The 15,292-nt window shown below is 50.6% G+C and overlaps 1 protein-coding gene across 3 annotated transcripts in view; it reads left to right on the forward strand.

The window, feature by feature from the left end:
* Positions 1-15,292, forward strand: part of MTUS2 (microtubule associated scaffold protein 2) — a 373,273-nt gene that overhangs the window by 343,037 nt on the left and 14,944 nt on the right. For all 3 annotated transcript variants that reach the window (XM_043576011.1, XM_043576018.1, XM_043576028.1), the window contains 2 exons: positions 7,937-8,151; positions 15,180-15,285. In XM_043576011.1, coding sequence (XP_043431946.1) covers positions 7,937-8,151; positions 15,180-15,285 — 321 coding nt within the window. The remainder of the gene's footprint in view (positions 1-7,936; positions 8,152-15,179; positions 15,286-15,292) is intronic.

Below are 15,292 nucleotides of genomic sequence, written 5' to 3' on the forward strand. Positions count from 1 at the left end.
ACAACAACAAAAACCAAAAACTTCCTAGCATAACGATGCTCATAAACTTTAAACCCCTGTAACTGCCCTCCTGGGGATTTATCCCAGTGAAAAAAATCAAAATAGTGTACGGGTGACATGAACCAAATTTCCAGCAATAAGGGCGTGTAAATTATGGTACATCACCATGAGAATCTGAGGTAGCCATAAAAATGTTGAGCACAAAGACAAGGAAAGCGCCTAATAGAATACGAAGAATTCACACCAGTGCAACAGCTATGAAGCGATCATGCAGTTGAAAATTTCCTCTTTTCTGTGTAGCGAGACGACGGGCAATTTTTCAGTTTTTTCCTTGGAAGTTATTATGTCCGTTTAATTATTCCCCACCTTCTGTGTAACTGTGGGATCTCCCTCCATCTATACGTAACGATAGTGACTACGTTAGTTTCCTAGGCAGTGACCAAGGCCTGTAGGCTGAGTGGCTCAAACAACCGAGATCAATTTTCTCACAGCTGTGGAGGCAAGCAGGCCAAGATCAAGGTGTTGGCAGAGTCGGTTTCTTCTGAGGCCCCTGCCCTCTTGGCTTCCCCTGTCACATCATCTTCTTTCCATAGGCGTCTGTGTCCTATGAAGACACCAGTCATATTAGATTAAAGACACCAGTCATATTAGATTAGCGCCAGCCCTAATGACATCGTTGTAACCGAATTACCTCTGTAAATATCCTGTCTCCAAACATGGCCACATCCTGAGGTCCTGGGGGGTTAACACTTCAACATATGACTTCGGTGACTATTATAATAGGAGCACTTATTTACATAGAGCATTGCCTCTGTATATTTAGATGATTTTACAAATTGTTCTAACGAAAGCACTCCTTATGATGCAAAAGGCAGGATCCTATTTTCCCTTAAGCTTTCATCATGATCTACAGAGCCAGTGCCCTAACTACACGTTTGCTCCCTCGTTGGCAAACCAGTAAAAGTTGTAACGAGTCGAATGACGTTCGGGGCCATTATTTAAAGAAAACTGATCTTGGGGAGGCCGCGTGGCTCAGTCGGTTAAGCGTCTGACTCTTGATTTCCACTCAGGTCATGATCTCACAGTCATGGGATCGAGCCCCGCCTTGAGCGCCACGTTGGACGTGGAGTCTGCTTAAGACTTTCTCTCTCCCTCTCTGCCCCTCCCCACTCACACGTGCATCTCTCTCTCTCTCTCTCTCGCAAAAAAATAAAAATAAAAACTGATCTTCCTCACTGAGTTTTTCCCCTCTCGGTGGATTTATGAACTGTGGTAAAGATGATGCTTGTTTTACCAATGGTTCCATGGCAATTTTACTCTGCCAGTGTCCGGAGATCACTATATCTTCATGTGTTACGCTCGTAGGTTGATAGGTGGGTATCTGTGTATTATGTATGTCTGAGGATGTGCTAAATTCAGCTTTAATAATATAGTATATACGTACACACCACTATATATATTCTTACATCCATATGTTCAATTATTTAAAGCTGCACAACAGACTCTAATCCTGCTTTTGCTTTCAAACTATTGCTTTATGAATTACAAGCGTTACATTTTCTTGGCCAACCAAAATCCTGATATTTTTGAAATTATTTTCTTATCCTCTTAGGTTCTATGGATTGATTATTACGGTGTTTGCGTCTCGCTGTAAAGTACCAACTACTTGCACACGAATAGAAAGAAAGAAGGAAGGAAGGAGAAAGACTCCAGATGTTGTCTAAGGCTGCTAAATTAGCCGGCATTCATCTGTCTGCAGAATGCCCGAATAGGTACATTTTTGAAGATTTACCAGAAGAGAGAGGCTCTTTATTTCTTTAGAGACTCCATTATTGGAGCTGTCCCCCTTGGGCCCCCAGCTGTTCCTCCAAGTAAATATCTTCTGCAGGCCTGGGCCTTACAACATGGGGGCATGGAAAGAACAGAAGTCTCACCTCTTGTATGTGATAGCAACCGGGAATTTGGGGATTGGAGCTGTCTGTGAAAAAAAAAAAATTACCTTGCCACTTTATAGACAGCAAAACCGAGGCCTTCACAGCTCATTTATTTAAGGCAACAGTGCAGGTCAGGGACAGCCCTGGGATGAAAACAATCATTTCTGAGCCTCCAGACAGATTGCCAGGCCCGTGAATCATCCTGCCACTAATATAAATGAAATAGCAAGTAAGATCAGAGTCTTGTCAGTTCTGACCACTGGATACCATAACCTTTTCAAACCCCGTCTTTTCGTTAATTATGATAGTAATTTTTTCAACGTTTTTTTAACTCTTAAAACATGCAAACACAGGGGCGCCTGGGTGGCTCAGTCGGTTGAGCTTCCGACTTCGGCTCAGGTCATGATCTCGCGGTGTGTGAGTTCGAGCCCCGCGTTGGGCTCTGTGCTGACAGCTCGGAGCCTGGAGTCTGCTTCCGAATCTGTGTCTTCCTCTCTCTCTTGCTCCGTCCCCGCTCATGCTCTGTCTCTCTCTCTGTCAAAAATAAATAAACATTTAAAAAAAAACATGCAAACACATCATAAAGCTGTTTATTAAATGCATATTGGACAGTGAGTCCTATGATTAAGCACACAACCTCCCGAGGGAAGAGAGGTGGAAATACAGATACAGTTTCATTACAAGTAGGATTACACTCTCACATTATTTCTGCATCTTGCCTTTGTTTGTTTGTTTAACAACACGTGGCAGATATCCTTCGTAATGGCACAAAAAGATTTACCTTATCTTTTTGCTGGTTACCTATACCCCACTGTTCATGCATATCGGATTTATCACTTATCTAACTAGCCCACACTTCCTCCTAAGGCAAATCACGTGGTGGTAATCTTCCTTGATCAACTTCTTTTCTGCACTTGTGAAATTGTTGGGTTCAAAGACATGCTCTATTTAATTTCTTTTTTCCAGCGTAACTAAGGGGCTTCTGTTTCTTTTTAAAAAATTTTTAAGTTTATTTATTTCTTTTGAGAGAGAGAGAAAGTGCGAGTGGGGAGGCACAGAGAGAAAGGAAGAGGGAGACAATCCCAAGCCAGCTCTGCACTGCCAGCATGGAGCCCAGAGCGGGGCTCCAACTCATGAACTGTGAGATCATGACCTCAGCCAAAGCCGGACATTGAACCGAGGGACCCACTCAGGCACCCCTCCTTTTATTTATTTCTTTACTTTTTGATCTGTTTCATTCCGTCGACACAATCTGTAGAGCCAACTTACTGCCTTGATTTTCTGGAATTAATGATACTGATATGACTATATAATATATAAACTTTTTCTCAAAGAAAGTAGTACTTTATCAAGGCCAAAATACATGATTAGCATTTCTTATTATTTTCATTTGAGTTTTATATGCTCAATCTATCTCTAGTTAAGAAGTGGTGAAAATGGTGAAGTTCTATTATATTCCACATGTATCCGGGTATGTGTGTATGTGTGTATAGGACAGCATAGTGGTGGGGTTTTCGTTTTCATTTTATTTTGCCAGCATATACCCTCATTATTGTTATAAAGAGTGTTCAAATCAGAGTATGACCTTTCCTTCTATAAAGACATCTACATTTATCCTGTAAGGTGTTTTCCCTGCCATTATATATATATATATATATATATATTTTTTTTTTTTTTTTTTTTTTGAGAGAGAGAGAGAGAGAGACAGGGGAGGCGCAGAGACAGAGAGAGAGAGAATCCCAAGCGGACTCTGCACTGTCAGCCCAGAGCCTGACGCAGGGCTTGAACCCAGGAACCGTGAGATCGTGACCTGAGCCGAAACCAAGAGTTGGATGCTTAATGGACCGGGCAACCCAGGCGTCCCATGTTATTTTTTAATTTTTTCCCTTTTTTTGTAAAAACTTCATCAACATATAATTTTCACACCACACAGCTCAGCATGTAAAGTGTATGATTCAGTGGTTTTGGTACAGGGTTGTGCACCTGTCAGCACGGTCTATTTAGAACACTTTTATCACCCCAAAAAGAAATGCCGTGTTCTTTAGCTGTCACCCCTGAGTGCTCCTGTCCCTCTCATGTAAAGCTGAAAGCAACGTTCGCCCTCCAAAGCGGCTAATCGATTATATTCCCACGAATGGTCCTTTGGGTGCCATTTTTCTCATACCCATCCTGTGTTATCAAAATATTTCACCTTTCTCAAGCCTCATAGATGAAAAATTGCATTTTACTTTGGTGTGCACGTATTTAATCCTGCATGGTGCTGGCCATCTATTTGTATATATTTTTTTTTTTTGCTCATTTGGATCACCTACGTGTGCCCTGCTCTGTAGACCTACTTTAAATACAAGCAGCGTAGGGGCGCCTGGGTGGCTCAGTCGGTTAAGCGTCCGACTTCAACTCAGGTCACGATTTCACAGTCCGTGGGTTCGAGCCCCGCGTCGGGCTCTGGGCTGATGGCTCAGAGCCTGGAGCCTGCTTCCGATTCTGCGTCTGCCTCTCTCTCTGCCCCTCCCCGTTCATGCTCTGTCTCTCTCTGTCTCAAAAATAAATAAACGTTAAAATAAATAAATAAATACAAGCAGCGTATGGTCATTGCCTCATTTGACCTCATCCACGGGTGCGTGGTACGTGGGGCAAAGACCACCGTGAAGTCAGTTCATCCAAATTACAGAAACAAGAGAAGCCTCCAGAGAGGCCTCGTGCACCCGGACACCCACCCTGGGGGCTCATTACTGGGGGGCTCCCCGGGCGTTAGGTAAAATTATTGCCCCTCTGCTTGCCTCAGTTTGACTTTGTCTCAATCTACCAGCTACTAACTCTTATTAAATGCACATTCCGTGGTCTTCATCCTGTGCTATTAAAATCCAGTCACCCCAGGGTAAACCTGTCGTTATATACGCACCTCTTACCTAGCCCGTGGATCCTGATAGCTTTTTTCACCAGCTACAGTCCCCAATGAGACCCCTAACAACTTTTCCCTGGCTGGAGGGTCTTTGGGAAAAGCTGGAGCTTTGCTAAAGCCAGGGAGCCAGACCTTGTGGGTGCAGGCATTGTCCCACTGCTGCTGAGCCCCTGTGGCTGTTAGTTACTGTCACATTCAGGGACCGTCGCCTCCAGTGAACCCTCGACCTTTTTCCACCACAACCCCACTGCCAGGCACCAGAAAGCCTCACACTGAGTCTACTATTCATTCTCGTATTTATCGGCAAGCAGTCAAAGGCCGTCTTCGTCCCCGGTGGCCAGCCCAGTGCACCCCCAGCAATCTGTCCCTTAGGTAAACCTCGCCTAAAAGATCTACTCACAGCAGATGTGACAACAATACTCAGGGGCATGGCTAGCATATTTGACACCCTAGATGGGCCATTTGGAGTACGGCCTCCTGCAGAATCACTTGCAATGTAACCTTGCAATAATCAGTAATAAGCATTCTTTTCCTGACTCACTACGTAAACACTTCAAAAAGAAATTTCGTCTTAAAGATGATCCACATGATTAATATTCGCGAAGAACACAGTGCCACTTCTGTGCTATTTCTGCCAAACACGCGTGACCCAAATCTAGTAGTGAGGAATCCTCAGACAAACCAGATGGAGAGACATTCTACAAAAGAAGTGGCCTTTTGTCTTTAAAAGTGTCAAGGTCCTGAAAGGCCAGAACAGACCAAGGAGTTCCCCAGACAGAAGGAGAGTAAGGAGACCATACAGCTAAATGTAACTCGTGTTTTACACCCAGATTCTTTTTTCTGGAAAGGATTATTAGTGGGACAGTTGGTGAAATTTAAATGGGTCTGAGCATTGGATAACACTATCAGATCTGTGTTGAGGTCCCGATTTTAATGATTCTATTGTGGTTATGGAGGAAAATATCCTGTTTGTAGGGAATATACATTAAGGAATTCAGGGTTGGTGACAGCAGGTCAGTGTCTTACTTTCAAATGGTTCAGCAGGAAGGGGCGCCTGGGTGGCTCAGTTGGTTGAGCGTCCGACTTCGGCTCAGGTCATGATCTCAGGGTTTGTGGGTTCAAGCCCCGCCTCAGGCTCTGTGCTGGCAGCTCGGAACCTGGAGCCAGCTTCGGATTCTGTGTCTCCCTCTCTCTCTCTGCCCCTCCCCCACTCATTTTCTCTCTCTCTCTCTCTCTCTCTCTCTCAAAAATAAATAAACGTTCAAAACAAAATGAAAAAAAAAAAAAAAAAACCCTCCACAGTAATTGTAGCAATTGTTTAGAGCTTAGGCCAACAAAAGACTTTTTTGAGGAGGATTATTTTTCACAGGCATTCTTCAGAATTGCTGGTATAAGGTAACAAAAAGGCTTTCAAAGTTGATTCGGTTATTGCTTTTAAATTCTCTAAGACAGCTTACACGATGGCACCCACCGACCTACCCTTGGTATACCCTGATCACGTTGGTAAATCGCGCAGACAGCCTCTCCAGATTGCGCACTGGAACCCTCCATCAGATGGCGGGATGTGGGAAAACACTAGAACAGGAAGGCCATGGGGACGGTGTTAGGCTGCAGGGCTGGCCAGATTCTTACACGTGGTTTGCACAGGACAATGTGCCTATGTGACCTCCAGCCAACTGCCACTCATTTCCCCAAGGAAAACACGTTTTGAAACATCTCCATGCTAGGAGCACCTGGGTGGCTCCTTTGGTTAAGCATCTGATTCTCGGTTCCAGTTCGGGTCATGATCTCGTGGTCTTGTGAGTTCAAGCCCTGCGTCCGGCTCTGCTTGGGATCCTCTCTCTCTGCCCCTCCCCAACTTGTGCTCACTCTCTGTTTCAAAAAAATAAATAAACGTCTCCATGCTAATTAAATAATTTTTTAAGAGCCAAATGCGACAAAGAAGCCCTTGAATGAGCTGCCTTGTCGGGGGTGGGGAGGGACTTCTGATTCGGGCGTTTTCAGATGCTGTGTGACCAACCTTGGGTGTATATTCCTGATCCTAACCCACCCTCCCAGTTAACCCGCACACATACCCACTCACTCAGTTACAAAGTAAATGGCAGTGTTTCCCCAGCTTGCAGCGGGGCGCGGAGGGCACGGCCGCACCCAGTCTTTGTGGAAGGCACATGGGGTGCACGTGCACCCTGGCATCTGTGTGCACGAGCTGGGTGTTAGCGACTCCACTTGAACTGACCACGGTGGGTTGTCCAGGTGTTTTCTCCTTCTTGGAAGCCGTTCGTAGTCGAGGCAGCCGTCTTTAAAACGGAAGCAGTCACGCCTGCCTGCAGCCCGGGGGAGGCATAGACGCTAAGCCAGAGCGGCTGCAGGGGCAGCCCATGCAGAGGGGTTCTGAGCGGTTAGTCCCTCCGGTGGAGAAGAATGGTGTCCGTGAAACTGTGTCACTGTACCCCCCTCGATCTTGCCTTGAGATAGTCCCATCGGGCAATGCGGCCTGGAGGGAACAGCCTTCAGGATCCGTGTCCTCCCTCGCCCCTGCCCTCACCCCACCGCCCCCTTCCCGTCCTGTCCTATCTCCAGCCCCCAGGTACACCCTAGTCCCAAACCTTGATGGGCAGGAGAGTCGCCTGGGACCTTGTGAAAAGTTGACATCCTGAGCCCCTCCCCCTCGGGGTCCTAATCCACTCAGGGTGCGCCTAGCAAAATGCCCAATATTTTGAGGGTGCACCTAGCACTTTAAACAAATGCCCAATGTTTGGATGCCTCGGGTCCACGGACCCTCAGAGGAAGCCGGCTCTAGTGCGGGAACCCGGGGCTTGCGGTCGGAAAGCCCAGGTTTGCCTCCGCAGCTCTGTCTCCGCCCCCCGAAGGCCCTCGGGTAAGTCACCAGAGCTCCCCGGGGCTCAAGTTCGACCTCAACCCCCAGGGCTTGGGGCAAGGATCCAGCGGGGTAGGAGGCGAAGCGCTTTGCAAACCGCGGAGCTCTGCAGACGTTGACCTCGGTGATCCGCGCGGCGGGTGTTAAAGACCCTCGGGGTCGATCCTTTTGGTGCCCCCGAACCAGCCGTCCCAAAGATGTCATTCTCCCCCTCCGCGCCAGCCTTCAACGCGGCCAAGTGTGAGAAACTACAAAAGGAGAAGGAGGACCTGGAGTGGAGGTTTGAGGAGCAGGTGCGCGAGCTGGGCTGGCGGCAGCAGGCGGAGCTGCAGGACCTGGAGGAGAGGCTGCAGGTGCAGTACCAGGCGGAGGCGATGCGCCTGCAGGAGGCGCACCACGCCCAGCTGCTGCGGATCGAGCGTCAGCACCAGGAGCAGGTCAGTGTCTCGGGCTCGGGGCTGTGGCTGTGCTGTTGGGACCCGCAGGTGGAAGGTGGAGGGGAGCCAGCGCGGCCCCCGCGAGAAGTCCGCTCCGTAGGTGAGCTTTCCTGCGCGGTTCATCCTCCGACCTCGTTTCGTCCTGCCGTCCTCTCTCTCCCTCTCCTCCGGCCGCCCTGGCCTCCCTCTCCCTTCTTCTCAGGCGGGCTCCCCCCCACCGGGCGCTGGCGCACTTGCTGTGCCCTCTGCCTGGAATGGTCTCCCTCTGGACCTTCCGTGGCTCCCTCTTTCCATCTCAGCCAGCTTTTCCTCCAGTCGCTTTCTCAGTGAGGCCTTGCCTTGTCTAAAATTACAGCCCCTTCCCACCCCCCCCCCCACCTACACACTCTTCGTGTCCCCTCCTTGCTCTAGGGTTCCCTCAGCGCTTATCACTGTCGAACATACTAATTTTCCTTGGGTCTTCTCTTTCTCATCTGCGTATTCCGCGAGGGCAGCGATAATCACAAGCAGAGGCACGTCTAGCCCTCGTGAGGCTCCAGGGACTGCTCTTAACTCTCTACCTCTACTAACTCATTTAGTCCTCACACCAGCCCTCCGAGGTGGGTACCATTATCGTCCCCATCTTACGGGTGAGAAAACCGAGACCCGGAGGTCACAGTGCTGGTCACGGAAAAGCCAGGGTGGAACCCAGTCTGGCTCCAGAGTGTGTGCTCTCCAGCGCGAAATTAGAACTGTCTTCCAGGCTTCTTGGGCAGCGGTAGATGTCTGCCTGACCGTGCCTGCCCTCCGCGCACCTGCTGAATGAAAGCATGAATCCCGCTGGTTAACCTCAGCCCAGCAGTCTTATCAGAGAGGGCAGTGCATCCTGGAGCAACTACAGAGGATTCCCAGGGTTGTGCTGCCCCCCGTCCCAGCCATTGCCCTCCCCTCCCCGCTCCCAGGACTGCCTTTCATGCAAGGAGACATGGGGTCCGCTGTGCTTCTGGGAGCACCTGCACAGCCCCATTCTTTACTCTTCTTTCCAAGTCCCCAAGGCTCTGATGCCCCAATGCCCACCTTCTAACGGGTGTGTTATTTCACGTAGTCTGCTTGTGACATCCCGAAAGTAAACTGGCATTTATGAAGAGCGCCCTTTCAATCTCGGGTGAGCGCTGAGTGGCCCTCCATTATTGCGAACGTTCATGATCATGAACGTTCAGGCTGCCCTCCTCGGACTGCTTCCAAATAAACATCCTGGATGGTGGCGGTCCCCAGGGGCTTGGGGACTCAGGAGGCACCAGGCCCAAGTCAGAGTAATGATAAGTACTGTTGTTGTCCTTTAGACTCTCCTCTTGGACAGCACTTTAGTCAGCTTCTCAGGTTAGCATTCTCCTTTTCTGGAGGCCTGTGGAAACCGGACACACCTGCCTGCTTGCGGTGCTGTAGACCTTGAGATCAGGAAACAGAATAGCTTACAGCTAGAGTTACCCTGCTGCTGCTAAGATTAGAAACTGAGCCCCAGCGTCTTTCCTCCTAAGCTTGCAGAGCAGAGCTCCCGTGAGTCGACGTTTGCACCTGCTGTAGCCTTACCGATCTCCTGGCCCCTCAATACGTCTCAAACGTGTGCAGATATCAACTAGTTCTGTGCCTCTGTGTGGGCTGTTCATTCCCACTTTTACGCAGAGTGCCTTTGCCTCCATATCCACTAAAAGACTTCTGGTCTGAAGATCTGTGGTCACCAGCAGGAGAAGGTGCTTGGAGGGAGCCCCCTGAGCAAAAGCTCGTGTTGGGGTGTGGTGAATGGAAACCACGGAGCACAAGCCACAGCCAAGCGGGCCCGTCCACCAGCAGGGCGCCACCTGGGGCCTCACTCGAGTGTCACTGGTGCAGAGACACATGCCGGGAGATGTGCTCTCGCCTGGCCTCTAAGCTGGGCCATAGCAGCCTTGTAGAGATTTGATGCTGGGAATGACTGGAAAGAAAGAAAGGCCCTGACTTTCCCACTTGAGGACGAGTTACGTAAGCTACCTATGTGTATTTAAGAAGTGCTCTGTCTTACGAAGGCTTCTGTCCTTGATCCTTCAGAATAAACAGCTAGTGATTCATTTGTTTATTCATCTAGGCAGAGGATATTTAGCGAATGCCACGGTCCGCAAGGCATTATGGCAGGCCACTGCGAGAGATGCCAAGATGTGGAAGGTGTGGATTTACTCCCTCAGGTTACAGATCAGGAAAGTTCCGACACAAGTGCCCGAGAAGCTGTAATACTGGGTGAGAAATACGGAGGATGTGTTGAGGAATTTAGATTACTTCCAGCTGTGAAGATAAGGGAACGCTTTATGGTGGAAATAGCGTCTCGAGACTTCACGTGTGAGCAAACCCTGCCTATGAAATTCCACTGGTGGGGGTGGGGGGGATGGGTGGTGATTTAAATCTGTGAATGATTCGGGTCCCCGATTCTGCTGCTGCATATCCCTTCCCCAGCAGACAGCAATGCAGGCAGCGAGGAAGAAGGCGAAACGCGCCCCAGTCCAGTGATTCCAATTTCCGGACAGAAAAAACGCTCATGCGTTCAGGGCAGGGTGAGAGTCAAGTGTATGAGTGTGACAGAGATTTGGATGGTCCACTCCCCGCGTCAGTTACCCGTGCGGGAATCTCCGCGCTCTGTGGGTCTTCCTTATCAGGGACGATTGAGTTTGGCAGGGCTATCTCCACAGGTAGCGGCATCTCTGGGCTTCTGGAACCTTCAAAATCAAGCTAGCCCATCTGCCTTCTCCTCGCGCCCCCGTGCCCCACGGCGAGCAGCGGGGAGGCGGCGTCAGCTTTGCCGTGTGGGATTTTCAGAGGCTTTACTCAGGTCGGGAGCTCACTGTTAAGGCAGGCCGGCCTCTCAGTTCACCGCAGGGTCTCCCGTAGGACACATCCAGCCCTTCCGTCACCTGGAGGGGCAAAGACTGTCCCTGCCTACACATGGGAATCACTTGGGACGACTTGGGACAAAACACACCTCATCGTCCTCGGCCCGCGTGAACTGAATCAGAATTGCTGAGTGGGTCCTGCCACGGGGTGGTTTGTGAAGGCTCCCCGGGGCCCAGCACCGCAGGTGTCCTGGGACGTGCAGGGCGCTGTCCTGCGGTCTCTGCTTCGGGGCACGAGCAGGGGGCATGGCCTTACCCCTTGGCTTTCTTCTGGGACTTCAAGACACGGCACGACTTTTACTTTTCACGTGGGACTAAAAGGTGTTTCATTAACATCACCTCTCATTCTGTTATGTGTGGCCAGCTGCACATTAACAGAAGCCAGCTTGCCAGAGCTTTCCCGAAGCACGCAAAACCGATTTTCACTGTAAACACACGTGCTTTTTCCCTTTCCGCCCCGGACGTAGTTCCTTCTTTGCCCAGCTTGCGGCCGTCCTCTCTGGGCTGCCTGGGGCTGTCGCCCAAGGATACTTCGCCACACAGTCCGGTGTTCAGGGATCGGATTTGTGACCTTTGACCCCCTTGCTCCAAGACCCTTTGGCTGTCTTACTCCCTGACCCGGCCCGGAAGTCTCGAGTCCGGGGGCCGCTGGCTCCTACCTGCGTTATGGGTTGCGCTCCACAAAGCGGGAGCAGAGCCCTCCTTGAGGAGCAGTGGTGCTCGCCCTTTGGAGTTTCTGCCCGCTCTGTCTCGTGCCCAGGACATGCCTTCTGCCCTTTCCCGAAGAAATCATCCTCATAGGCTTGCTGGCAGGCTCAGCGTCCCCACGCTTAATCAGAACGTACAGAGGCCGCTTTGTCCCTCATCTTGCATTATGTCTCTTTGGTCCTGCTCGGCAGGCATTCAGCTCCCATCAGCGGAAAGTACACTCTCCCTAATCAGACAGAATGAGGTCCCCGGGGGCCCTCTGTCTTCCAGCACCAGAGCCCCCACACGCCGGGGTGGGGGGGGGGGGGCGGTGGCAGAACCGGGAAGATAGGGGCTTCTGTGAACAGGTGCCCACGTGCTGAGCTGCAGAGGGACAGAGGCGCACCCGTGAACGTGAGGCTGCCCTGAGTCGATGCCCAGGACACTGTGGCAGCGATGGAAGGGAAGGGAAGGAGGGGGCTCCTCGTTACCTAGGGAGGAACATTAAGAGAGCCCTGGAGAACAGTAAACATGGCGTTTCTGCATGACGGCGACTGTTGGACGGACACGATGACAGACGCCCCTGTGGCACAGCCCTCAGCCCCCTCTCCCTGGAGAAGGGAGGAGGGTGGTCCAGCAGCGGTTCAAGGAGGCCCTACCCCGGGGTTCTAAAAGGAGAAGAAGGATGCCTCACCCAGCCCAAGTGTGCCGTGGGCTGTCTAGTTTAGCGCCTTTTGCCTCTGATTGGGCGGCCGGTGCATAAAAGGAGCTTGCGTTTCCCTCGGTTCAGCTGGGCTGAACCTGCTCACGCGCCTTGAGAAGTTCTCGCATCTTCTCAGGCTGAGAGCCCTTACTGGCTGCCTGGGACCGTGAGCCCGTGCTCCAGAAGGCAGCCAGCAGCCGTGGGAAATGTCACGGGGATTAATATGACAAGAGGGAGGATTGCAAAAGCGGGCAGCCCCTCCCTCGTATTGTTCAAAACCCAAAAAGACACACAGAAACCTAAATTACTGAAGAGTAAGGATTTCTGTGCCCACATTTGGGCTCAATGGCTCTCCTTGGGTTCTTTCAAGACCTACTGGGCTTTCCTCTCATTGCATGTGGGCTTTCAGAGTTAGGGACTTACTAATTCATTCATAAAAGCACCTCTGAGGGGCTGTCACAGTTAGATCATGCCCTTCCACCGTTCCTAACATGTTGGGGGCAGTGTTTTATCACCACTAAGTCAAAGACCTGCCTTCCACCTGACCAGAGGGCCACGTATCTGGCCACAAACATAATGTAGCCTTGCCAGTCAGGGCACATCCCCCTCCAGGGATGCATGGGACTCTTCTGGAACTCAGCCCTTCCATCCATCTCTCTTTCCTGAAACCACCCATGGCAGTTTCTGGAAGAGCCCGATACATTTGAATCACACCAAGGTCTGATGAAAGATTTTTCTTTATACCGAAACGGGTCACATCACTCCAAATAATGTGTGGGTACTTGTTTCTACAGTGTGCTATGGGCTTCACTGACATCAGTAATAAAGCAGAAAGAAAAGATATTTCCGTTTTTTTTTTTTAAAGTCAGGGATTTATTTCTCCAAGAGACTAAAAGGCTTTGGACAATGATGCCATAAAAACCTCATATAAACAGGAATTGGACAATTAAACACTGTGGTAATCAGCCTTTCTGCTGATTGGCTTCAGAGCTCTGAGCCTTAAGGAAAATATCGTTTAACCAAGAATGGCCAGTAAATAAAAGAGAATCGTTGTACACCATGTCCGTTTTCCTATGATAAGGCGGCTTTCCTCACACAGCGGAGTTCACTGTTGGTTTTGCCAGAGGTATTTCTTTTCTAGCGGATGAAGTTTTCATTTTCCGCAGGGAAGAGAAGTCAGGCAAATTCTCCTATGCGATTATCGTATCCAGAACAGGAATCGGTCCCATTTAAAACTAAAAATACTCCAATGCCTCCACTTCACGAGTGGGCTTCCTTTCTTGTGCAGAACCCTTCCTCCCTTCATATCAGAGGTCGGCTTGTGAATTCTCCGCAGACACATGAGGGACCTAGAGTCCCCTCTTAGCAGGTGCTAGAAGCAACATATTCGCAACTGGTCCACCAAAGAGCTTCAGGACCCGGGCCCATTTCCCGGCCCAGTGTTTTTGAAATGCCAGGTTTTGACACAGTAGGTTGTGAAATGAATTTAGCGGTTTGTAACTGGCATTTTGGAACACAAAGTAAGGCAGAAATGTTAAAGCCAGATTATTGCAAATAGGAAGGGAAGGTGCTGTTTTGTGGAACTTCGGTTTCGCGGGTGCACACGCCCACGCGTGATGTAACACACTGTGCTGTTTTCTACCGGTGGGTCACGGACCAAGAATTCAGAAGAACGTTCTCCTGGTGTGCTAGGAGGAGAGGCGGGGTTTTTTTTTGCAATCGCTCCTGAAAGCCGTGTATTTGAAGTTAAAGCAACCGCCACACCGATAACAAACACAGTAAACGTGTGGGGAGTGCTGGGTTGCAGCGATCGGGAAGGGTGAAAATAAAAATCCTGAACCAGCTGCACCACCTGTGAGTACATTCTGGAAGTGTGCCTTCAGCCAGAGAAACCGGAGCAGCTGCACGTTGCCTGGGAGGTCCAGGTGGTAATCTGGAGGGCACGGTTACGCGGAAGCAGGTGCAGCGAGCACGCACAGATCTGCCGGCCTGCCTCGGTGCTGGTGACAGGATCCCGACGCATTCGCCGCGGTCTTGCTGGGGGAGGCGACACGGTGTGTTGGAGAGAGTTTCGCCTGTGGCGTCGGACGGACTGCGCCGACTGCCGGCTCTGCCGTTTACGAGCCCTTGGCAAAACATTTCAAACCTCCCTAAGCCTCGGTCTCCTTGTCTGTTAAATGGGCATAAAAATACCTGGTTCGTGATGCTGCTGTGAGAGCCCAGTGCAGTAACCAATAGCAAGTGCGTTAATAGAGGTCAGTTCACTTAACGTACCTTGTGCCTTCACGCTCCCGCCTGTCACTGGGCAACAGAGACCAGAGCACCCAGTAGAGGACCCTCTTCTTTTCCTTAGGCACCATTACCTCATAGTGATTGGTGAAGGGGGAGGAATGGGAGGAGGAAGGGGATGGGCCGGAAGCCAGGCCCAGGGCAGTGAAGAGATGACTCGGGCAGCCGTCCCCCATGGGGAGCTGCCATCTTCCTGTGGACAGCCGGGCTGTGGCGGTGACTTCCCTGTGACCTCCCCCGATTCTGGGGCTGCCACGTCATCACCGGACCCTGGCTCTCCTGCTTCGGCACGAGGCCGAGATAGCCGTCATCTCGGCAGAATGACCTGTCCTTGGCGTTTCGGGCCACGGACCTTTCTAGTTGGGATTCCACCTCTGTCCTCCAGGCAGCAAGGACACTGCTGCCACCCCTCCCCCCACTCTGTGTGTAACCATAGCTGTGGCCTCCTTCAGGTAGAAGACATCACGGCCAGCCATGAGGCTGCTGTCCTGGAGATGGAGAATAACCACACGGTAGCCATCGCGATCCTGCAGGACGACCACCACCACAAGGTCCAAGGTAGCTA

This window comes from Prionailurus bengalensis, chromosome A1 (genome assembly GCF_016509475.1).
Source record: "Prionailurus bengalensis isolate Pbe53 chromosome A1, Fcat_Pben_1.1_paternal_pri, whole genome shotgun sequence".
In the NCBI taxonomy this organism is placed as follows: domain Eukaryota; kingdom Metazoa; phylum Chordata; class Mammalia; order Carnivora; family Felidae; genus Prionailurus; species Prionailurus bengalensis.